We start from the raw sequence: 27,011 nt of genomic DNA on the forward strand, positions 1-27,011 counted from the left end.
CAATAACTCAGAAGAAACAGCCCCAGCAGGAAGGTTTAGTTGTGTTCCAAATGCCACCCTGTTGCTTATATACAGTACTGCACTACTTTTGACCCAGGCATAGGGTTCTGGTTAAAAGTAGTGCACTGTATAGAGAATAGGGTGCCATTTGGGACGAAATCTATATCAGCACGATTCTCAGCATCTGACTGGCTTATTGGTGGCCCTGAGAGGGGTCAGGGGTTAGGAACAGAACAGTCGCAAGCAGAACAGGGCTTACTGTGTGGCAGTGCTGAGAAATCACTGTGGGACTGTGTGTGTGTGTGTGTGTGTGTGTGTGTGTGTGTGTGTGTGTGTGTGTGCGTGTGTGCGTGTGTGCGTGTGTGCGTGTGTGCGTGCGTGCGTGCGTGTTTGCATGTGTATGGTGAAATTGAGGCACAAGATATTTTGAGAATAAAAGGATTTAGAGTTTTGCTTCACCCAATTCTAACCTCGTCATTCAGTATAACTTGCAGTGCTAGCCATTTACAGTAGTCCTACTTAGTTGTACTTGTCAATTGATCATCCAGTCACATGTAAAATGGCAAGTTAAAATGTATTCAGTCATTATCAAATCTTTAGGCAATAAGTCAACAAAGGTTAATCAACTGTTTCCTGACTTGGGCAATCACCGAGCATGTAATTGCAGAAGGATTATACTTTTTAAATAACTTGATTCTTTAATCTTCTCTCTCATTTAGTTGTACTGAAATATATCCCCCCCCTCCCAATTCACACACACACGCTTTGTTTCACAATTCCTAGCTGCTTTAGATTTTCAGTGCTTCAGATACGACATGGAAATATATCAGTGTGCAGGCAGCCTGATGGTCCAGCCCTAATAGCCAGCCACTCTTGTCCTGCTGACAGCTAGCTAGCTCCTCAGAGTATTGTAGCTCTACTACTGCCAGGCCCTGATCAACTAACTATACAGCAGACAGAGAGAAAGTACCAGGCTGGAAACATGTAGCCTGGTCCTAGATCAAACTCCTATGCTCATTGTCACGACAAGACAGCACAAACAAGTCTGGAACCAGGCTAGGAAACGTGTTCTCCTGCACCATCTGAATAGCTGCTGCTGTTGTCCAATCTGGAAGCTATCTCGCCCCTTACAGGCTGAATAATTCTGACATATATGCAGTATGTGTTTACACGAAGGGCCTAGTTATTTCTAAATGCTGTCTACAGTGTTACAGGTTGATTTGGATAACACTCACTATATTATACCTTGTGCTGTACCGCTCTCCTCACACAGTTCTGTATCTCACATAATACATGTTCTAGATGTTGTCGTGGAGATGTACAGTACCGTTCAAAACGGTAGTGTACATAATAATGTCAACATGACTATGACTAGGAATTAAGAATTAAACTCTTATTTTTATATTTGATCTGTTATTAGGAAACTTCACCCGGGCCCTAGAGGAGAATGGGGAACCGGGTTCATTCCTCCACAGTCTCCTCCAGACCACGGCACCTCTGGAATGAAACAGCCTGTTGTTATGGAGCAGCATCAGCCTGGACTGTTTGAGAGAATGACATGTTAAACTTTAAAGATGTCTGTCTGTCAGCCACTGCACCCCCTTTGTGATTACCTGCAGTCATCTCTGTGCTGACAGGAATGTTCCCTCTGCAGCTGTAGAACTCGGCCACACAGCAAGAACCAGACACCGGCGCCTCTGGGTTGGGAGGCAGCCACCACCAATTACCTTCTTTTCTTCCCCCTCCCTTCTCTCCGTTTTCTTCTCTCAATTCTTAATTAGGGCTGGTGGGAGAGGAGAGTGCCACTGCTCTAAGTCATGTTAGAAAATGATACAATTCCTATAGGAAACCTGGACACAAACATTATCAGCGTACAATGGTGTTTGACGTTAGCTTTTCTATGCATACCTATTACAAAACATTACAGGTGTTTGAGTGATGCCTCATTTTTGTTTGTGTACATCCCACAGCACAAAGAAGATGAGGGCCAAGTGTAGCTCCTTGTGGTGGTATTCCCAGCATCTCGTAGTGGCTCGTCTACCGTACATGCCATAACTGTAGCTAAACCAACATCTTCAAGCTATTCCATGCTGTTTGTTGATTAGAATATCTTTCCCAATTATCTCCTTTGTATACATCAATATCTTTCCCAAACAACCGTTGTATACATCTGCCATTGCTCCTATTCCTTCAGCAGAGATGGAGGAGGAGGGGAGGGTATCTGTGCACCATGTGTGAAATTTCACCACATTCCGTTGCCATCGCCCTGAGGTCATGTTCCTCCTCTCTCTCTCTCTGTCTTTCTTTTGTCTTTCTAGGACACACAGACCTATAAGCAATTCTGATTTCATATGATTATTTCTTCTCTGTGGGAAAACCCAGTAACCCCATTCTCCATGGGGGGAGAGGAGGGCGAGGAGGAGGGATGTGTGCTGTAGCATGTCGACAGCAGCGGTGGCTGGTCTGTAGGCCTACTAACTACATTGAGGAACGGTAGGCCTATTGGTTCACTGCCTAACTCTGCTGCTCTCAGTTGGTTTGTCTTGTTTGATGGGAGACATTGTGTGCGTTACAAATGGCACCCTATTCCCTATACAGTGCACTACTTTTGACCAGTGCCCACAGGGTAGTGTCCTATATAGGGAATAGGGTGCCATTGTCCTTCTTATGCTCCCAATAAACAGACAAGCAGAGACTTGCTAGTCAATATAGACACAGCCAGTATCCTGTAGGATAAATGTATTTCACAACAACACCTACAGTAGGTGAGGCTTAGAGAAAGAACAATATGCGGAGGAAGGCATGTCTGTCCTTTCACTGAACTTAATTAAAAAGACATGCTGTCTGGACCTGTTGAAAGCAATATAGTGAGGCTGAGAATCCCCATGGGGACAGTAGGCAGTCGGGTTAAAGTACTGGTGCTTAATGACATAATAATAGGAACAGAGATCACCAGCTAAAGACCCAGCTCTCCAGACATTAATTACAGCCGTTGACCTGGTGTCCTTCACTGATTGAATAATACATTTGTTTGCCATGGTAACTGTCTAGGTGCTAGCCACTTGCCTTGTCCCAAATTACACCCTACTTCCTATACTGTGTGTGTGTGCGCTCGTGCGTGTATAGGAGGAAGAGAGAGAAAGGTGGTCGGTGGGTGGGTCGACCTTGGCTTCTCTCCTGCCTGGTGCCATTGATTTGTGTACCTATGCTGGGCTGACAGCCTCTCATTAGGCTTCTGTTACTCTCTCTCTCTCTCTCTCTCTCTCTCTCTCTCTCTCTCTCTCTCTCTCTCTCTCTCTCTCTCTCTCTCTCTCTCTCTCTCTCTCTCTCTCTCTCTCTCCCTCTCTCCCTCTCTCCCTCTCTCCCAGAGGAAGAGAACAGTCTCTTCACAGCCAGGGGACACAGCTGATCAATGCACCTGATAGATTGATGCTTACAGTATCATTGTATTGAACGCCTGTTTAGCGGATGTGTGCACGCCATTGAGTGACTGCTCCAAAGTGACCTTCGTTGTGTGGTGTTTGAGAGATCTAACAAAAAGCTCTTTGGAAGAAGAGGTCAGAACAGATATTGCCACTCAAACTGTAGAGTAACTCTGATGCACAGCTTGGAATAAAAGGTACATGGCGATACTGTGCTGGTTATAGCTACCAGCACATACTGGGGTAGCATCCCAAATGGCACACTATTCCCTAAATAGTGCACTACTTTGGACCAGGGCCCATCATAATCATATCAGAAGTAAAAAACATGTCATTGGCCTCCCGAGTTTCCCAATGGTGTAAGGCACTGCATTGCAGTGCTAGCTGTGTCACTAGAGATTCTGGGTTCGAGTCCAGGCTCTGTCGTAGCCGGCCGCGACCGGGAGAATTGGCACAGCGTCGTCTGGGTTAGGGGAGGGTTTGGCCGGCAGGGATGTCCTTGTCCCATCGGGCACTAGCGACTCCTGTTGCGGGCCGGGCGCAGTGCACGCTGACACGGTCGCCAGGTGTACGGTGTTTCCTCCGACACATTGGTGCGGTTAAGTGGGAATTGTGTCAAAAAGCTGTGCGGCTTGGTTGGGTTGTGTTTCGGAGGATGTATGGCTCTCGACCTTCACCTCTCCAGAGTCCGTACGGGAGTTGCAGCGATGAGACAAGACTGTAACTACCAATTGTATACCACGGAATTGTGGAGAAAATGGGGTAAAAAAACATGTAATTTCTAGTGATCACAGCAGAAACAGAAAACCTGTCATAGAGGAAGTGATTGCATGCATCCATGTAATTCATAATTCTGGAGTCTTATTTAGTGGCTATTACATTTCATTGGCTCTGACGTCATGCTACTGTGAACATTTCCTGAGTTCTCCTGAGCCTCTTAAAGTATTGAATACGGTATTAAGTTTGAATTTCACGATCATCAAAGACGATTATTTTCCATATTTTGTCTCGATTCAATTTTTCTCATCTTATTCAACTGTTACCATACACCTGCAAAAAAGATAGCTCAGACGTGCGAGTGCCTTTGGAATTTTGTCTTGATGGAATTCAAATGAAATGTATGTCATTGAGACTGCCTGTTGGGCTGATAGTGAAAAGAGTACAGGAGGTGACTATCAGGCTGATACATATGGTCAGTAGGAGGCAGTGTTGTCACTTTAAATACAGCAGCAACTGTCACTTCCAAACACACACACACACACACACATGCACACAAACACACACATGCACACAAACATTCCATGGGAAGTGTTTTTATGGCAGTTCTTTTAACATAAACCAACTTCGGTTTGTCATCACATTACTAACGCTATCTCTTTAAATGTTGTGAAATTGCCAATCAATCAGGGAGATGATTGATGCCAGGGAAAAACCTGTGCAAGCGAAAGAGAGAACTGAAAGAGAATCACACTGCATATTACATCAGTGGAAGACATTAACACATTGCATATTCAGCCTGTAATGTGAGACGTTAGGCAGCCAGCCCAGCCATCAGCCCCAAGACACATCGCAGATGAATCAGTCCAGAGGTGACAACACAGCTATTCCATCTAGAACACAAGCAGGGGAATTTTATTTAGTATGGAGAGACTGAAAGCTGACATTTGGGAAAGTATTTTATTCTTCTACTACTCGGTTTATCTGTTCGTCAAGCCCTATAAAGTTTAGAAGAGGTATTTTTCTTTGAGTACCAAAGTGTGAGTTGGTTTTTGAGCCATCGTTTCTGTTCCTAATTGAAACAGACGGTTGAGTTAACTCAACTGTATCTTTAATTTTTATGCAAAGAAAAGCATCATTCTGTGACTATGAGAAAAAACACTATCATGCAGAATGAAAAAAATATTTAGATTTTTTTTTATTTTTTTAACTACTTTCTTTCACATATGTTCAGTGGGTAAAGTGTATAAAAATCCTCTTCCTGGGCTTTTCAATACATCTACATCAATCCCTGAATTGACCTGTTGAACAGCTATTTTATATGAAGCAGATAATTGCCACCTATGGGTATATAGGTCTAGACCATCTTCAGTCACTGGTGTAATTAACGTTATATTTACGGTGTGTAAAGCTACTAAACGTGGGGCCACTTTGGAGCAGCAGGGTACAGGTAGAGGCTCAGTGTGATAATAAAACATACACTCTGTCAATGTAATGACCCACTGTTCTGTTACACCGTCTGATGACTGGAACTGTGTGTGCTTGTGCGTGTGTGTGTGTGCACTCGTGCACGCAAATCCTTTCTCTGTTCTCCTGGTGGCCTAAGAATTATGAAAACTAGTTGGTTCACCAACTTTGATTCCCCTTTCTTTGGAAATAGATGTCTTGCTAATGACAGGATAGGAGCTTTCCTCTGTAAAGTGCTTTGGCATAACAACATCGTTAGAAGAGATGTGTGTCTGATTCAGATGTAGAGCAGGAAGGGACAATACTTTTAGTTTAGAGGCGACTCTTTTCGAAGACGATCAAGAGCAACAGATGGCTGCATACGTATAAATAAGTCCCTCTCTCTTCTAAGAAGGAGATTATTGCATTTTGATAGTGTTTTTAATGACCCATGAAGACAGACTAAATTGTAAGCTGTTTCATAACACGTTTTTTTTTGGTTTAGAGCTAAACATTTATTAACAGGTGTCTCAACAATTAATGGACAAGGTTTCAGTGAGGATTATTATCTGAGGTTGGAGGATAAGATGGGGAATTATAAATATTATGTAAGGGATGGATACAAATGTACAGAATTTGTAACTGGAGGAAAATGGTGAGGGTCATGCTTTTTCAATTTCAGTCAAGGGGATGGTTTAGTATTTTTAAATCTAGTTGGGTCATGTAATTTGTAATTGATGAAATTTCAATATTTCTGAGTGTTATATATATTGAACAAAAATATAAACGCAACATGCAACAATTTCAACAATTTTACTGAGTTACAGTTCATATAATGAAATCAGTCATTTAAAATAAATTCATTAGGCCCTAATCTATGATCTCACATGACTGGGCAGGGACGCAGGGGAGCCAGGCCCAGCCAATCAGAATGAGTTTTTCCACACATAAGGGCTTTATTACAGACAGGGAATACTCAGTTTCATCAGCTGTCCGGGTGGCTGGTCTCAGACGATCTCGCAGGTGAAGAAGCCTGATGTGGAGGTCCTGGGCTGGCGTGATTACATGTGATCTGCGGTTGTGAGGCCGATTGGACGTACTGCCAAATTTTCTAAATCGATATTGGAGGTGGCTTATAGTAGAGAAATGAACATCCAATTCTCTGGCATAAGCTCTGAAGGACATTCCTGCAGTCAGCATGCGAATTGCACACTCCCTCAAAACTTGAGACATCTGTGGCATTGTGTTGGGTGACAAAACTGCACATTTTAAAGGGGCCGTTATTGTCCCCAGCACAAGGTGCACCTGTGTAATGATCATGCTGTTTAATCAGCTTCTTGATATGCCACACCTACAGGTGGATGGATTATCTTGGCAAAGGAGAAATGCTCACTAACAAGGATTTAAACAAATATGTGCACATTTTAGAGACATAAGATTTTTGTGTGTATTGAACATTTCTGGGATCTTTTATTTCAGCTCATGAAACATTGGAACAACACTTTACATGTTGCCTGTATATTTTTGTTCGGTATAATTAGTTGCTTATAAGGCTACATATCGATGTATGCCCGATGCTGCCCCTCATTTCTGATTCTCCTCTGGGCACACAATAGGCTATTTATTCTGGTCTTAATCAAATGATCTATAGGCTACGAAGTGCATACTTGGAGAAGCACAGAGCAAATTTATATTTCTAAGATAGCTGCTGGGATGGTGTAAATAAAACTAGGCTGCATTACACACAGCAATGGATATTCCAACCCTGAGCCCTGGCCTGTTTTGCTCTTGCTGATCAAATCCTTTCTTGTGTGCTGCTTAACGAATGCTGTACTGTGTAGGCCTACAGTGGCAGTTCAGGAGGAGAGTCAAATTAGCCCTAGTCCAAAAATTGCAATATCTTGAAGCAGACTAGCCTATAGCCTATGTTCTGTTCAGTTTGAGAAAGAGAGCCCGAAGATGAGGAGGACTGGAGGTCAACTTTAATAACTTGATACTATTATAATTGATTTTTTTAAAAACAGTATGTCTCTTGCCCATTATGTATTTATCAGACTTATTGACCGCACAGATTCGAGTAACTAGTTGGTGCTGAAACTTGAAGCAGCAGCCGTGGCACAACAATCGGAAATGGACAGCTCATTGTGCTGAAAGTAGGCAAATTCGAGTAGACATAATTCATTTCAATCCTTTTTTTATTTTAATTAGACTTGACTAATGACAAGAGGGCTTTGTGTTGGAGCATATTTCTTCCAATTTAAGAAATTAGGTAGGCCTACCTGTTTGACAAACGAAATTTGGCTATAGGCTGCTATATCAATATACAGTATTTTGTCGGCCAATTCCTCCACCCACCATGCACTCTTTAATTCGCCTACCTCCATGTCAGTTCCATAGGCCTACCTTGTTATTAAAGCAAAATGGCAAAAAGAACAGGCCTACCCCTTGTTAGCTTAATATTTTGAAGAAAATAAAACAGATACCATTTAAATGAAATGATCTATAACAGCGCTTTGGTCCGGGATTCTTTATGCTACAAACAAGCTGTAAAATACCCGGGAAAGACGTGACTCCGATGAATATTGGGATATCATTGTATCATTTATTTGACATTCAGAGGCTGAGCTACAACCTTCTACAGCCAAGGAGACAAAATATATACTTTGCTTGGGAAGTAATCTAATTCTGTCACTATCTATTGATTAAGCTATTCACTTCCTGTACAGTAGATGATTAAAAGCAGACAGATTTTAGGGAAACACTTGTGACCTTCTCTCATTGGGTTAAGCAACTGAAGAAGAGTAGCCAGCAGTTAAAGCTTAAATGTTTCTACGTTGGTAGGCCGATTCTGGGGTGGAAAGGTAGGCCTAACTTTTGAAAGGACCAAGATCAGATTCCTAATGACATCTTAGATTAAATTATTTGCAAACAGGGACAGTTTCTTTGCAAACAAGAAACACTGATTTGACATTGAAGAAATATGGTAAGATGAACACATACGCATATCTCTATTCATTCTTAGGCTGTAATTTCGATAATTTTGCGGTATTAAAAAACATTCTGCTAATATGTAAAATTACTTAGAATTGCATGACAGTCTATTAAATGCATTTTTCTATCGTGCAATGCTTTTACTATAAAGGGGATCTTTCCACCCCTACTCTTGTCCGTGGTGGTCTGTGAACCCACAACATTCTGGCCCACAGCCCTCTGCACTATCAAAATGAATGCGTTGCCATGTAACGCTTAAAGGAGGAAGAACAGTTTCTAACCTGCATATCTAAGGCCCTGGTCTGTCCAAGAAGTGAGGCTAAAGGTAGGCATGTTCTCTGCTATCCACTTTATGTTTGAATTATTATTTTAGGTACAGGGGAGGTTCACTTTTTTTTTTTTTTTTCAAGCGTTCAGGGAGTGTTTAGGTCAAATATATTTTGCTGACTAGAGGGGCATCCATTTTCTTTTCAGAGGTCCGATGTTCTCCATGTAACCCTTATTATAAATAACGTTCACTCCCTAATTACTTGCATTGTTATGGCATATCACATGTTACTTACTGTGTTTAGCTGTGACTGTCTCCAGCGTTTCTATCAGCTTGATTTTATAAGCAGCAGTACACAATCTAACCCACTACTTCATTACAAGGCACTTTATTTGCACAGCTGATTATTTCATTAATTAAATATCAATGAAATACCAACAAAGCTACATTTTAAAAGTATTTCCTGTTCCATGTTGATAATTGTCAGGATGTGCAGTTAGCTGCACTGAACATAGCACTGACTGCAGAATGCCACATTAGAATATGTTAAGCATGCTGTTGCCTATAACTACTGGGTAACACTTTACTCGACACCCAGCGTCATAACACATTATGACATGGTCTTAAACATGTCATAATATGTCATAACAGCTGACATAACTTTCCATAACCTGTTATAATATGGTCATAACACTGTCGTATATTTAGACTTATTGTGACATGTATTGCTTTATTTTATTTCTGGTTATGATGTTAATAATGCTTCTTGACAGTGTCATAAATTATATTTCTTAGTCCAAGTAAAGTGACACAGGATGGCCATAATGCTTCATGACAATGTCATAAAGTGTATTTTCTGGAAGTTATTTAAAATATGATGGAAAATAATTCATTACAACAACAATAGAGGACTTAAGAAACAAACTTTCAAACGAAAGGAATCTTCTTGGCAGGGAATAAACACATTTGAATAAATGTGGGTTTTGACACTCCCATGTAGGTGTAATAACAGCCATAAAATATAGAAATATACAGTATGTCACAACAGAAGTAAATATGTTTCATGACAGCGTCATGACCATATTATGATGTGGTTATGACTTTGTCATAATGTGTTATGACGATGGGTGTCAAGTAAAGTGTTACCAACTACGGTATATATATATATAATGATATAATGCCTGAGCAGTTCTTTCCGAGTAAATAAAGGCTCACTTCAGAGTTTGTTGAGGACAAATATAAAAGCATTGATAAATATACATGAACCAGCCCTGCTTCTAGCTTCTGGGTCGCATCTCAGCCAAGTTATTGAGAAGGAGGAGAGATACTTCTCGCAACCTTTGGTGATTGTCATTATATAACCCGTTCTTATCATCTATCTTACGTGCTGCATAACGCCCACCCGGGGCATACCTCTGCATCCTTCACACATGTTGACAGGAGCCTCGTCTTTTGACCTTGTCTCCTACTGAAATAATGATTTTACTTAAGATTATAGCGCCTGCTTCTCCCTCTATAGTGTAAATGGTGTACAGTCTGTAAATGCATTTCTCAAATTCAGGACTGATACGCTGCTGTGCGTCCACTGTTGTTCAAGTTATACTCGTACCTCATTTTATACAATCAATCAATACATTTGTGTTTCTGTGATACAGTATGAGCAAACACATTCACAAGATATTCTATACATTGACGCTCGTGATACTTGAACTACTAGCCTACTGTGATGAAATGTCGGATTCAGTCCAGGGCTAAGTCTGATCCAGCATTATCAACACAACTGTAGTGATATATGTAATAAACATGGAGCACAAAATAGAAAACACATTGGCCTACATTTGAATAGTATATAGGAATCCAGTGAAACACACTGTACCACTGTGTTGAGATAACAAAGGTTTCACCTTCAATACGCGGATGCGTCATGTCAATACGTGTTTGGTTGTATGTAGAGAAAATGCAATGAACGGCATAAGAAATGCACTGGCACTTCTTTTCTAAAAGGGTCAGAGTGACCTATAGTAAGGTGGATGGATTTCCTCTGAACTATTGACTGGTTGTCTTAAGTGAAAGGAACCTGAGAAGTCTTGTATCAAAACAATCAATTCCTAAAGGTAGAGAATTAAAGCCACAAGAAATTAGCCTTTTTTGTTGTTGTAGAATCGTTCCACAGTCAGAGGGTGTGTCCAAATGGCATCCTATTCCCTATATCGTACATATGGGCAAACGTAGTGCACTAAGGAGATAGGGTACCATTTCTGACGCACGTGTGAGTATCCTCGAATCATACTGAACCCAGTGAGACTGTGGTCTTTCTTTGTAGATTACAGATCATAGTTAATATTCAATATTCCAGGATTCAAAACAGATTGAAACATACCCTACAGAAGAGATGCATTGTCTTAATCTCTTCATGGTCAAAAGGCATGGCAAAGTCATCCACACCTCTGTTCAAGTTATGTTTGTCATTTTAAACCATGGTAAAAATCTACCACATGTTGCAACAGAGAACAGAGGGATACATGTCCACAACAGAACAGTTTACACCGTAGGCTACCCGTCAAGCCATGGTCAGCCATTAGAGATGAAAGCTCATGTTATTTTGACAGTCGGGAGAACCGAATCTGCTGCCAGGACTAAACTCTAAACCCACTCGTTATGACCCGCAGTTAAGAGTTTCTTTTTAGAGAGCCCACAGCTTGAATGTCATTCTTATTTCCACAACTTTGTATAACATGCAGCTCTCAAAGTGAGCTTAAATGCACTCTCCTATGTCTGATTTATACAATCAGTTCTGTTGAAAGTACAATAAAGGGTGCCTATGTATGTAGCATATCAGTTTTACCCCCAAGCCGGAGTTCATACTTTGGAAACTAATATAAGGTACTTGTATATATTTGCATATTGATTGGCTATTTAGTTTGGGCACATTTATATTCTACAATTTAACAAGAGAAGGACTGTTATTAATGTTCACCCTGCATTGTAATTCAGATCGTTGCCGGCTCGTGTCACATCGAACAACATATCGCCGCGCGCCGTGGAATCAGCACCATGGATAGTTCCAGCTGTTCCGCTCACTCCAGGCTGGTGCACCCGCCCCTTCTAATGACTGACGCTACATTGCATTTTCTTGAACACTGATCCGCAACCAATAGTAGAGGAGCTGGAATGAGCCCTCGTTGCTAGTGGAGACGTTCAGGGGGAGCTTTAAAGAGCTTGTTTACAGAACGGAGAGAGCCTCTAGGTTGGCGGTGTTGCATGCGAGGGGTCTGCAAGGTGACGTTGAATATATAGTCTACTACACGGATGGGATAACGGAATTCGTACCTGAGACACCCGCGCACAGACTGTTTTTGGTCGTTGTTACAGCTTAGAACTACTTATGTGATGTTATAGTGGTTGCGAATGACACTGCCGCATTCCTTTTCGTTTTAAAAAATATATAATTTACCGTTACTAGTTTTGGTGGGGGCAAGTGTTGGGAATAAGACGAGGTTTTAGAATTGTATCACTGCCGAATTATTTTGTGGACGGCGTGGACCAACGATACGGGACGAAATGGATAACGAAAAGTACTTACCAGAGCTGATTGCAGAGAAGGACACACTGGACCCCACGTTTCATCACTCTCTACGACTACTAGATCAAGGTAAGACAAGAAAACATCCCAATTTATTATGGGACGTTTGTACTGTAAAGCTTAGAATACTAACCTATACTGTTTGGGCTCTGTTGGTTCCTATGTTGTTTGGGTTATGTTGGTGCCACTTTGACCTAATATTACACTTTAAAGACATATTTGAAGTTTTGATTAGGTGCTGTCCCAAATGGACCATAATACAGAACATATCCACGCTCAGGCTATTTGATGTATTCCAGAACCAGCACACTTTATTCGACTAAGGGCTTGTTGATTAGTTGAACATTTGAATAACTGTCTGGAATACATAAAATAGCCTAAGTGGAGTGGCTGGTGGTTGCCTAGCCTACGCTAAAAAATGCCACGCCTTTCTGTTAGCCTATACATAAATACACATTCAATCATAATTGTAAATCACCACTCTACTTATACAATGTAGGCCTACAGTATTTGGTAACACTACATGCCTCTATGTTTGCATACTTCTACTATGATAAACTGAAAACAATGTAGGAGCGTCTCCAAGTAGTTCAGTCATCCAGCACTGAGACGTGTAAATGATAATGTTAACAGTGAAATCAACACATTCTCATTATAAGTTGGATTTGTTTTCCCCTTTGAAGAACTTGACTTGATTCTAATGCAATTTGAGCGGATAGAGGCGCGTGTTCCACAGTGATTTGAATCGAAGACTGTTTAATTAATCCATTGCTGAGACGTCTTGGCTTTGAAGCTGTCTGAATTTTACAATACTTCCAGACGCACCCCCTTGCGTCCACTCTTGTGAGAAGAGCACCGGAATAGCATCCAAGTACATCCTTTAAATACCACTTGTAAATTAGCTTTGTGTCTAGTGCTGTCTGCCTGGATTTCAGAAAATAAAATCCTATTTGCAGAATGACTATATCTCGCTATGCTTTGAAAGCTTTTGATTTGTATAGTAGGCTACTGGCCACCTGCGTTTAATGGTCAGGTATGACTTTAATGACAGCTACTGATGTAAGCTTTACATTCACAGTTGTTGAACTGTACCTATACCTGACATATAAGAGATGTATATAATATTCCTATCGAGTAAGATGCAAATGTATGGTTTGGTGAACCATTCTCGACTAAGAGTAACCATGCCTGAGATCTGACAACTTGCGTTAACTCCCAGAGCTAATGCCTAGGCTTTAGCTCAGCAGGCTAACACAGTTGTGTGGCATGCAGGAGCCTCTCTGTACCCAGTCCCATTTTGTACCCATTATGGATAGATTGTTCAGTTTTAAGAAAGTGAAATAGCCTATAGCTAAAAGTATTGAGTTGGGCAATATGGGAAAGAATAGCTGAAAGCACTGAGTTAGGTTAATACCAGGACAGAAGGGCCTTTATGAATGTGTTTCTTTCAGCTCTCTCACTTAGAGCTGAATAAGTGTAGTCAGATGGAGATAAGAACGTATTTTACTCAGCACTTTCTCCTTATCAGCTGGTTTCAGTCTGTAAAATAGCTTTGGCCTTTTTCTCCAACACAGATTTCCCAGCTTGCCATGTGATTTGAAGGAAATGTACATTTGGTTTACCGTAGCGCTCATTTCTTCGACAGAGTGTCGTTGAGGGTTCACGTAAGTCGTATAAATGAACGAGCCAATGCTTTCAATGGAGTTGGAGGAGTTTGATTCTGAATATTCCACAAGCATTTCCACTGTGATATCACAACTTTTGGATCCTATACTTTTAACAGATTCCTGGTGTCCCAAATGGCACCCTATCCCCTACAGTACATTTATTTTGACCAGAGCCCTATTGTAGTCAAAAGTAATGCACTATATAGGGAATAAGGTGCAGATTGCCGTCGTATTTCATCAAACAAACAAGGCTTAGTTGTGCCGTGGGTCGGTCCGTAAGAGCCAGTAACAGTCAGTAATTGTCCGTAACAGTCAGTAACAGTTAGTAACTATCCATAACAGTCCGTAACATTCCGTAACAGTTAGTAACTGTCCATAACAGTCCGTAACAGTCAGTAACATTTAGTAACTATCCATAACAGTCCGTAACAGTCAGTAACAGTTAGTAACTGTCCATAACAGTCCGTAACAGTCCGTAACAGTCAGTAACAGTTAGTAACTATCCATAACAGTCCGTAACAGTCCGTAACAGTCAGTAACAGTTAGTAACTATCCATAACAGTCCGTAACATTCCGTAACAGTCAGTAACAGTCAGTAATTGTCCGTAACAGTCAGTAACAGTTAGTAACTATCCATAAGTCCGTAACATTCCGTAACAGTCAGTAACAGTTTGCCACAAACTCCAAAATGTAAATATTCTAATGTCTTGATGCAATGGAACAGAGCACTACTTTAAGCACTTCTCTAATAACAATTATTCTGGCATCTTCCCCACCAGCTCTCGACTTGATTATTCAGTTTTCAGGGGAAACGAACAGAACTACAGAGAACAGGCACACAGGCAGACAGCAAGTGGCTGCATACTATGTAGGTAACTGTATGTCTGGAGAGATACACATGCCGGGGAAGTTGGGGGGGGAGGGGGGGGCTGTACTCGGAGATGGAAGTTTAGATACCTGTACCATACTGTAGGTGTACTGTAGGGCGGCAAGTAGCCTAGCGGGTAGTGTGTTGGGCCAGTAACCAAAAAATCAGTCCGTGTCCTTGAGCAAGGAACTTAACCCTAATTTGCTGCACCTATCCAGTGTATGAGACAAAAAATAGGTACAATTAGATCTAATAGAATAGCACGTCTGCTGGAAAACAATTCATAAAGTGCTCATACAGCCACAGATCCAGCTAGGCCTGTTTAGTAGTGACTCACTGCTGACGTTAATTGATATAAATATCTTATCATGCTTCTAATTAGATAAGTTGAAGAGTTAATTTTCACTACAAGAATAAACACATTTGAAGGAATTCACCAGGACTGCTTTCGGCTGTGAGAACCTCACATAGAGTGTGACGTTGTTGCAAAAGTTGTGTTTCGCTATGAGGCCTTTCTTGTTTCAAACTGCACAAACAGCATCTAATATTTCAAGGTTTTTTAAAAATGAAACTACCTGCTATATCTGCTTTAACCCAGATATATGGGCCTACCCGCTAGAACGTATTTCATTACATGCAGAATGTCCTGCTCACTCCGAACAGAGACCATCTCCATGGAGCCATCCCAGGTTCTGCACATGAGAAGTACAGCTCTTTCACTAGTTCTGTATGATACACTCTATTATAATTGTCTGTTCCGCTGCAGGCACCCAGCACAGTGTTTGTATTACATTAAAGAGCTCCGCTTGGGTAGACTAGGTTAGGCCACAATGGAAGGAACCCAAAATAAAATGATGCTGCGTCTGGAAAAGCACCCAGCCTAATCCCTATATAGTGCACTCCATTCGACCAATGGTAACAGTGGTCGTAGGTGCCGTTTAAGATTAGGGAGGACGTCCATTTTTTTAATGAGCATGGCCTTATTTTTATTACAGCATATTGGATGACTGTCATTCATATTCCATTCACCCAGCTCAATGTAACGTCGATAGGTTTAGGCTACTACATAATACTCAAATTTTCCCTATACCCATCATGAGGTTGCTCCAACCTAGCCTATGAATGAAAGTTTACAACATATGTGCACAGGTCGAGAGGAATTCGAGGAATCAAGGTGACAGACATTAACACATTAAATACCGTTTTGCACAATCTTGCCTGAATCTAGCTGATCTATGGTTTAATCATTACTCCAACAGTTGCAAATGAGAATGTCTATTGGACAAAGTCAGGTATGTTTATCCCTGTTTTGTTCTGTTTGCTTCTGTATAAGAAATGTTTTTTCAACAGAATCGGCAGAATGAATACACCCCTGATCCCACACAAACACAGTTCACTTTCATAGCAGCCACATACAAACAGCTGGATAATTCCTTCTCGCATCTACGTAAAACCAAAAGCTTACCTTGACATGGAAGAGTTCCAGAATTTGATAGCCATAGCCATCTAGATAAGATAATATCTCTCTCTGTTTGAGCCGGGTGTTTGAATAGGCTAAACTAGCTAGCTGCAGTCGTTAGCTAAGTAAGTAAAAGTGAAAGTGAAAAAAATATGAAATATAGCTAGCTCTCTCTCCCCTTCTCTTTTGCTTCTTAATTTTTGAAGAAATACATTTGTTCAAAACTGTTTAACTATTGTTTTTCTCTCTCTTTGAGTCAGCTACTCACCACACTTTATACACTGCAGTGCTGACTAGCTGTAGCTTATGCTTTCAGTATTACACTAGATTCATTCTCTGATCCTTTGATTGGGTGGACAACATGTTAGTTCATGCTGCAAGAGCTCTGATAGGTTGGATGACGTCCTACGGAAGTTGTCATAATTACTGTGTAAGTCTATGGAAAGGTGTGAGAACCATGAGCCTCCTAGGTTTTGTATTGAAGTCAATGTACACAGAGGAAGAAGGAAGCTTGCTGTCCTCCGGCTACACCATGGTGCTACCCTACAGAGTGCTGTTAAGGCTACTGTAGACATTCATTGAAAAACAATGTATTTTAATAAAGTTATTTGGTGACGTGAATATATTTACTATAGTTTTACCTTAAAATTATAACTTTTTTAATGTTTCAATATGTTTATGAAAATCACTGAGGAGGATGGTCCTCCCCTTCCTCCTCTGAGGAGCCTCCACTGAATGGGGATATTTTGGACGCATCCTAGGAGCGCACGTCCAGCAGTGAGCAGAAATAGGCCTTAGCAGAGCATCAAAGCCTGAGATACTGTTGTGTTGCTAGGAAAACAGTGGTTGATAGTGATAAACATCAGTGGCTGGCCAGCACGCTGAGCTAGTGGACTACACAGGGAGACAGATACAGGACAGGAAGGGGTCCACTTACTCTGGGATCTGACCTACAGATGTACCGTTACGCTGTTGAACTCACAGGTGAAGTGAGAGAGAGAGAGAGAGAAAGAGAGAGATAGACCCAGAAAGCACTTTAAATTTTGACTAGTAGGTCAGGGTTGCAGTGTGTAAGGTGTTGAGTGGTGCTATGTGTGAGCTATGGCTCAGAGGTCTGAGGTGTTTGCTGAGCGGTGGTTCACTCCTCTAGCTGAGGCATCCCAGAAGACTCTACAGGAGGGTGAGATGTAGGCCAGGCCTAACACAGACTGAGACAGTCACGCTTGGTCATAAAACCTAATGGCATGTCATTTATGGGACTGATTAGTTTACATGGCGGCATTGATCTCACTGGTAATGTGTGATGCGTGGAACACCCGTTATGTCACAAGTAATGAGGTGGCAATGCAGTAATTCAAAAGTCTTCTCACCACCAGGACTCTAGGGTTGCATCCCAAGTGGCACCTCACTCTCTACGTCCCGAATGGCATCCTATTCGAAAAGTAGTGCGGGCCCTTGTCAAAGGTAGTGCACTATATAGGGAATATTTAGGATGCGCTCTGACTGATCCAGGTTCATTAGTTAGTGGATGAAAATGCAGAAGCACAGAATTATTGTCTGGATAAAAACAAATGATTAATACTGTAATATTATATCCTACGGGTAAACAACGCAGTTATCTTTGTAGATGAATCAGTTACAGTGCCCTCCGTAATTATTAGGACAGTGACAATTTTGTTGTTATTTTGGCTCTGTACTACTGTACTTTGGTGAAATGATACAATGACTGTGAGGTTAAAGTGCAGACTGTCAGCTTTAATTTGAGGGTATTTTCATCCATATCGGGTGAACTGTTTAGAAAATACAGCACTTTTTGTACATAGTCCCACCATTTTATGGGATAAAAAGTATTGCGACAAATGTGTATTAAAGTAGTAAAAAGTTTAATATTTGGTACCATATTCCTAGCACGTAATGATTACATCAAGCTTGTGACTCTACACACTTGTTGGATACATTTGCTGTTTGTATTTTGTGCCCAACAAGAAATGATTGGTAAATGTATTGTGTCATTTTGGAGTCATTATTGATTGTAAATAAGAATAGAATATGTTTTTAAACACTTATACATTAATGTGCATGCTACCATGATTACGGATAGTCCTGACTGAATTGTGAATAATGATAAGTGAGAAAGTTACAGATGCATAAACATCATACCCCCAAGACATGCTAAACTTTCACCATTACAATAACAAGGGAGGTTAGCATTCTTGGGGGTATGATATTTGTGCGATGAAAATATGGATGAAAATACCCTCAAAATAAATGGAGTACAGAGCCAAAAAAACTAAAACATGTATCACTGTCCCAATATTTAAGCAATAATTCCATTGCTGGTTGATGTTTTCCTTTTGTAACCAGAGCAGATGAAAGCAACATTCACCTCCACAAATGCTGTTTACATACTGAATGAAGCAGTTAAGGGACCTCATGGGCAGCCTTAACTTTTCCCTTAAGTGGGAAATTCACCTTAAAATGTTTTGTGCAACTGACTTAAAATTAAGGAAACTTTAAGGGAAAAGATAACGGGAAAATTAACTTAAAATGTTTTATGCAACCGGACCCAGGCCCTGTTGTTACCTGATATCCCAGCGATAGCTCAACTTACCCCATGGCCATTGGATCAACCAACCCCATGTTAAACATTTTGACTATTAGCCCACACAGCTACAAGGATTCACTTTCATGCTAGGTTTAGGACCTCATATTGAAGCTTATAGAGACCCCAACTGATGTATAGAACAATATTTAAATAATTGATTTTGTTTAGATACAAGCATCATGAAACCGCTAACACAATCATTTCATTTGACTTAGTGAAGATCAGTTTTTTGGACCTTGCTTACCACTTTTTCCATGTGGTTTCTTCCTTCACAGATGACCTCTTCCTAAATATTTGGTCAAATTATTCATTTTGAGATTGGTTTCCTAGAAACAAGGGTGGCTCAATTTACCCCACTTTATGTATTATATCTCACATGATTTCTCAACAAGTATCCACATCATCCGGCTTCTTTCCGTTATGATGTGCACTTTTATTGCATGCCTTCCAATTAAACCCAGTGGCTTGGAAAAGGTGCTTTGCATTAATTTTTTTAGTTAAAATGAGTAGGTGTTTAAAGCTTTGAGTTTTTCGTTGTCAGCAGCTGCTGATGCTCCAGTTTGTCATGGTATAAGGTGGGGCAAGGATCAGAGCAGCAGTCACACAGAGGAAGCACCTCTCTGCATCTTATCACTGCTTTCAATGGAAGATTAACTGAAATGAATTAGCTGGCAACAGAGTTAACATAAACAGTCACACAAACATAATTTAAATAAAGAGAAACCTGATACCTCCTTGATGGCAAACGAGGCCCAGGCGTGACACGCCGATATGGTCATGATAGCTGGCCTACTAGGACACCATTGGACAAAACCCTATGGACAATACAATTTTATGCAAACACGATAGTTTAAAATACAATGAATTGTGATAAAAAAAGTACATTTCTTCCCCTACCCAGCTGGTCAAGCTGCTATCCATATTTAACAGTGCTATATAGCCTCTCGTCGCTGTTTTAAATAATGCACCAGTGCTTATTGAGAGACGGCAGTAGTCGCCAGAGAGCCCCAGATCTGAAAAGAGATCATTTAAGCCCAGCGTGCAGTCAGAAAGTGTTGAGGTCTTCAACTCAACCAGAAGCACCAGTTACCAGCTACCAGCGCAGACCTCCAACTTGGCTCCTCTCCACTCCTCTCCTCTCCCCAGCCTCAGGGCCTCAGGGCCTCAGGGCTTAACACAGCCCCTCAGCTCTCCTCTACTCACCACCAGTACGTTACTTTAACTCCTATATTAATCCAGGGCAAACTGTGTTCTCCGCCAGGCTCGCCCGCCGCAATTATAAATCCATTAATCATATTCTTATTGGATGATAATGCACTGATGTCTGCCCAAGACAGCACAAAGACAGCACTGTGGGATTAGACTGGATTAGACTGGGAGCTAGAGAGAGACAGAGAGAGAAAGAGCTCTGGTATGTGGGCATGTGTTTACCGTAGTTACGGACAACTGAAAGAGGTAAGGGTTCACATCCCCTGGGGGAATGTTCTTTGTGAAGGATTGGACTAAAACCCAGTTAAAAAAGGGAAAATGCATCGGAGGGAGGAGGAAAGTGAAGAGTGGAATGAAATTGGAATTGAAATAGAAAAAATAAAAGGAAATGTGGTAATGGAAAAAATTGCTAGATGGGAAAGTGACAAAATATTATATATATATTTGCTGTATATATATATATATATATATATAGCGAGAAAGGCAGGTTAAGGTGTAGACCCCTGCTTTCATTCCATACCCTCTGAATCTCCTAGAACCATTTTATGTGTCTAAAAAACATTTCATGGTGAGGTTAGTTTATGTGTTAAGGTGAATAGCTGAATAGGCAGATGCATCTTGCGCATACCGGGTCCCTCTGAGTGAAACGGTGTGGTTGTATAGCTGCGGGGAGAAAGACAAGTGTAAATGTACCACTTGTTCAGAAGATGGGGAAGGTGCAAATTCAATGCTTATTCATTTTTGTCCCCAGCATCGCATTTCAAATTCAGCTTTTTTATCACTTATGTAAAAACCAGACAGCAGTCTTCACACATTGAACAGTGTTTAATTTTTCCCCAACCCTGCTAGCTTGACCGATTCAATATATACCAGAATGAGAATGACACCCATAAGAAAATGCTGTTGTATGTTTTTGCTCTCTGACCAGGAGTATCAAGTTGTCTAAAAATAGTTCTGCACATCCAAACACTGTCACTCGTCTCTGTCTCTTCTCTGTATATCTACCTGCTTTCTAACAGTGATTAGAATCCTGTCAGATTCAATGAACTGCCATTGATCTCGCTCATAGTCTGCTTCACTGTGAAGTAGTTGGGTGTATTTGTCCTCGTTTTGATAAGGGCCCTTTTCAGTGGCCTTACCTTGATCTCTCTCTTTCTCCAACAGCTTCCTTCCTTTCCCCTCCTTCCCTCTCATCTCTTCCCTATCTTCTTCCCTTCATATATTCCCTCTCACTTTATTTACACTGTGTTGGGTCGGTTGGCACCTTATTTTGAGGGGATTGGTTCAGGATTAGCCTTCCCACCTTCCCAGCTGATCCCATCCATTTTGTTGTAATCCAACTAAATTTAATTATGTTTATCGTTCCACCTTGCTGGAGCCCTGGACCGTCAGGCAGCGCAGCTCCGCTTCAGTCAGATAAGGAGCACCTTGCCGTGCCTCGCTCGCTTCTTGTGCACCTTGTGTTGCTGGCATTATGTCAAATGGCACCCTATTATAGTGACCTACTTTAGACGAGAACCCTAGGGGCCCTGGTCAAAAGTCATGCTCTTCATAGGAAATAGGGTGCCATTTGGAAATCATCCTAAATCACCTAGAGTTGGTAAATAAACACCTCCCAAAATAATCAGCCTGCTTTGCTCTATGACGTGCCACTCAACATGTTTTTTCCTCTCAATATGTGTGGTATCAGGTCAAGGCAAGCAGATCTAATACTGAGGATGTAAACCTATATCTTCTGTAGGATGAGCTTCAACCAGCTGCAGCTCTGTAAGGTGATAGAGAAGAGGCCCGTATTTCATATAAAGCTGAAGTGTTCTCACTGTGTATACAGTTTCCTTTATTACTTTGGTGGGCCTAATCCCCAACATGCAATATGAGAAGCTCACAATACAAACCTAAAAATAGTAATGTAAGCAGTGCATGCATTGACTGACTCAGAGATAATTCATAAGAGGCTCCAAGAGAACTCAGACCTAGTTTTAGGTAGAACTTTATTCTTTTTTTGAGTTCAGCCATTGTGGTCCAACAGCATTAAATTTATGATGAGATTAAATGCATTCAGAGGCTTCCCAGTAAGCAAAATAGTGTTGTAAAGATGTCTAAAATATGTGTTTCCTAGACGTTGAAGTTAGGGTCATTTTAGGTCCTGAATGAAAGGTGGACAGTCTTTTTGGGGTGATTAAAATACGCCTTTTCTGGACGTTGAAATCAGGTTAATTTTCGTTTTTTACTGAAAGGTAAAAATATGCTATTTGCAGATGTTGAAAATACATCTTTTTTTGTAATTAATTATATGGCCAAATTTCAGCTGCACATACATTCTCAATGAAGTCAATTTTAAATATAGGAAAAAGGAGCCATCTGAAGACCGCAACACAGAATATTTATGCTTATTGCTTTTTAGTCCATTTTACAGAATAAACCCACAGAGCACTTCAAATGCGATAACATTCCCAGTAACAGTTACAGAAATGTTTTTCTTGTTATGACTGTGATATGTTGTTGTTTATCTACCTTAATTGAATGCACTGACTGTAAGTCGCTCTGAATAAGAGTGTCTGCTGAATGACCAAAATGTAAATGTAAAAACAAACACTTGCTAGGAATGCGGGGTATTATTCTAATGAGCTCCGCCCCCAAATAAGTGCAAATTTGGCTGGTCCAGACCAGACCATATCGGAACAGCACAATTCAGTATAGTAGAGTTGTCACGGGTGTCGTAGGGTTTAGACCGAGACGCAGCGGGAAAATGTATACTCATCTTCTTTTATTAAAGGACAAAGAAGGAAAAACCAAAACGTATACAAAAAAACACGACGACAAAGAACAGGCCGGTAAGGCACAAAGCTATACACAGCAACAATCTCCCACGACAAAACACATACCTATTTATAGAACCTTCAATCAGAGGCAACGATAGACAGCTGCCTCCAACTGAAGGCCCCAACACCAATTAACTAAACATAGAAATACAAACGACTAGACTGAACATAGAACTAGACTAACATAGAACAATAACCAAAACCCTGGACTAATAAATCAAATACCCCTCTACATAAACAACCACCCCGAACCATATAAACCAAATACCCCTCTACATGAACACATACACAAACACACCCTGAACCACATAAAACAAATACCCTCTGCCACATCCTGACCAAACTATAAGAACAAATAACCCCTTTACTGGTCAGGACGTGACAAGAGTACTGTACAGTGCAGGACAGTAGAGTTGTATTCAGTACAGTAGAGTACAGTACAGTACGGTACCATACAGTACAGTAGAGTCTAATTTAGTAGACTACAGTACATTACAGTTGAATTTAGTAGAGTATAGTAAAGTGAGTTTATTTCCGTAGAGTGCATTCGAGTAAAGTACGGTACAATACAACACATTATACTGTACAATTATTTGTGCTGAACTATACTTTACTTAACTGTTTACTACTGTGCTCTAATGTATTTTACTCTACTGTACTGTACTATACTCTACTTTTTTAATTTTTAAAATTTTATTTCACCTTTATTTAACCAGGTAGGCTAGTTGAGAACAAGTTCTCATTTGCAACTGCGACCTGGCCAAGATAAAGCATAGCAATTCGACACATACAACAACACAGAGTAACACATGGAATAAACAAAACATACAGTCAATAATACAGTAGAACAAAATAAAACAAAAAGTCTATATATAGTGAGTGCAAATGAGGTAAGTAAAGGCAATAAATAGGCCATGGTGGCGAAATAATTACAATATAGCAATTAAACACTGGAATGGTAGATGTGCAGAAGATGAATGTGCAAGTAGATATACTGGGGTGCAAAGGAGCAAGATAAATAAATAAAAACAGTATGGGGATGAAGTAGGTAGATAGATGGGCTGTTTACAGATGGGCTATGTACAGGTGCAGTGATCTGTGAGCTGCTCTGACAGCTGGTGCTTAAAGCTAGTGAGGGAGACATGAGTCTCCAGCTTCAGAGATTTTTGCAGTTCGTTCCAGTCATTGGCAGCAGAGAACTGGAAGGAAAGATGGCCAAAGGAGGAATTGGCTTTGGGGGTGACCAGTGAGATATACCTGCTGGAGTGCGTGCTACGAGTGGGTGCTGCTATGGTGACCAGTGAGCTGAGATAAGGCGGGGCTTTACCTAGCAGAGACTTGTAGATAACCTGTAGCCAGTGGGTTTGGCAATGAGTATGAAGCGAGGGCCAACCAACGAGAGTGTACAGGTCGCAATGGTGGGTAGTATATGGGGCTTTGGTGACAAAACGGATGGCACTGTGATAGACTGCATCCAGTTTGTTGAGTAGAGTGTTGGAGGCTATTTTATCACCGAAGTCGAGGATCGGTAGGATGGTCAGTTTTACGAGTGTATGTTTGGCAGCATGAGTGAAGGATGCTTTGTTGCGATATAGGAAGCCGATTCTAGATTTAATTTTGGATTGGAGATGCTTAATGTGAGTCTGGAAGGAGAGTTTACAGTCTAACCAGACACTCAGGTATTTGTAGTTGTCCACATATTCTAAGTCAGAGCCGTCCAGAGTGGTGATGCTGGACGGGCGAGCAGGTGCGGGCAGTGATCGGTTGAATATGCATGCATTTAGTTTTACTTGCATTTAAGAGCAGTTGGAGGCCACGGAAGGAGAGTTGTATGGCATTGAAGCTCGTCTGGAGGTTAGTTAACACAGTGTCCAAAGCGGGGCCAGAAGTATACAGAATAGTGTTGTCTGCGTAGAGGTGGATCAGAGAATTACCAGCAGCAAGAGCGACATCATTGATGTATACAGAGAAGAGAGTCGGCCTGAGAGTTGAACCCTGTGGCACACCCATAGAGACTGCCAGAGGTCCGGACAACAGGCCCTTCGATTTGACACACTGAACTCTATCAGAGAAGTAGTTGGTAAACCAGGCGAGGCAATCATTTGAGAAGCCAAGGCTGTCAAGTCTGCCAATAAGAATGTGGTGATTGACAGAGTCGAAAACCTTGGCCAGGTCGATGAATACGGCTGCACAGTAATGTCTCTTATCGATGGCAGTTATGATGTCGTTTAGGACCTTGAGCGTGGCTGAGGTGCACCCATGACCAGCTCTGAAACCAGATTGCATAGCGGAGAAGGTACGGTGGGATTCGAAATGGTCGGTAATCTGTTTGTTAACTTCAATATGTTAATGTTGCCTTAACTTTATATGACACTACAGTATATTGTCTTCCACACATACGGTAATGGAACTTGACATACATTTTATTTATTTTGTTATTATAATAATAATAATTATTATTATTATATATTTTTTTAATATCTACAGTTGAAGTTTACATACACTTAGGTTGGAGTTGTTAAAAGACATTAGAAAGACAGGGTAGGAAAGATATAGGTCTGTAGCAGTTTGGGTCTAGAGTGTCACCCCCTTTGAAGAGGGGGATTAACGCGGCAGCTTTCCAATCTTTGGGAGTTGACCGGGGTAGGGTTAGCCAGGTGGAAAGCATGGCCAGCCGTAGAGAAATGCTTATTGAAATTCTCAATTATAGTGGATTTATCGGTGGTAACAGTGCTTCCTAGCCTCAGAGCAGTGGGCAGCTGGGAGGAGGTGCTCTTATTCTCCATGGACTTTACAGTGTCCCAGAACTTTTTTGAGTTAGTACTACAGGATGCAAATTTCTGTTTGAAAAAGATAGCCTTAGCTTTTCTAACTGCTTGTGTATATTTGTTCCTAACTTCCCTGAAAAGTTACATATCACGGGGGCTATTCGATGCTAATGCAGAATGCCACAGGATGTTTTTGCGCTGGTCAAGGGCAGACAGGTCTGGAGTGAACCAACGACTATATCTGTTCCTAGTTCTACATTTTTTGAGTGGGACATGCTTATTTAAGAAGGTGAGGAAGGCACTTTTAAAGAATAGCCAGGCATCATCTACTTACGGGATGAGGTCAATGTCATTCCAGGATACCCCAGGTCGATTAGAAAGGCCTGCTCGCAGAAGTGTTTTAGGGAGCATTTGACAGTGATGAGGGGTGGTCGTTTGGTCGCAGACCCATTATGGATGCAGGCAATGAGGCAGTGATCGCTGAGATCTTGATTGAAAACAGCAGAGGTGTATTTGGAGGGCGAGTTAGTTAGGATGACATCTATGAGGGTGCCCGTGTTTACGGATTTGGGGTTGTACCTGGTAGGGTCATTGATAATTTGTGTGAGATTGAGGGCATCAAGCTTAGATTGTAGGATGGCCGGGGTGTTAAGCATGTCCCAGTTTAGGTCACCTAGTAGCACGAGCTCAGAAGATAGATGGGGGGCAATCAATTCACATATGTTATCAAGGGCACAGCTGGGGGCAGAGGGAGGTGTATAGCAAGCGGCAACAGTGAGAGACTTGTTTCTGGAAAGGTGAATTTTTAGAAGTAGAAGCTCGAATTGTTTGGGTACAGACTTGGATAGTAAGACAGAACTCTGCAGGCTATCTTTGCAGTAGATTGCAACACCGCACCTTTTGGCAGTTCTATCTTGGCGTAAAATGTTATAGTTAGCAATGGAGATTTCATGGTTTTTGGTGGTTTTCCTAAGCCAGGATTCAGACACGGCTAAGACATCCGGGTTGGCAGAGTGTGCTAAAGCAGTGAGTAAAACAAACTTAGGGACTAGGCTTCTAATGTTAACATGCATGAAACCAAGGCTTTTACGGTTACAGAAGTCAACAAATGAGAGCACCTGGGGAGTGGGAGTGGAGCTAGGCACTGCAGGACCTGGATTAACCTCCACATCACCAGAGGAACAGA

The 27,011-nt window shown here is 41.3% G+C and overlaps 1 protein-coding gene across 3 annotated transcripts in view; it reads left to right on the plus strand.

The window, feature by feature from the left end:
• The first annotated feature begins 11,990 nt into the window (after positions 1-11,990).
• LOC106570219 (KH domain-containing, RNA-binding, signal transduction-associated protein 3) overlaps positions 11,991-27,011 on the plus strand; it is a 156,547-nt gene continuing 141,526 nt past the window's right edge. For all 3 annotated transcript variants that reach the window (XR_001320628.2, XM_014142306.2, XM_014142307.2), the window contains exon 1: positions 11,991-12,496. Coding sequence is in view for 2 of the 3 variants with exons in the window: in XM_014142306.2 (XP_013997781.1) it covers positions 12,406-12,496 (91 nt within the window). In the remaining variant the exon portion in view is untranslated. The remainder of the gene's footprint in view (positions 12,497-27,011) is intronic.

Source organism: Salmo salar, chromosome ssa14 (assembly GCF_905237065.1).
Source record: "Salmo salar chromosome ssa14, Ssal_v3.1, whole genome shotgun sequence".
Lineage (NCBI taxonomy): Eukaryota > Metazoa > Chordata > Actinopteri > Salmoniformes > Salmonidae > Salmo > Salmo salar.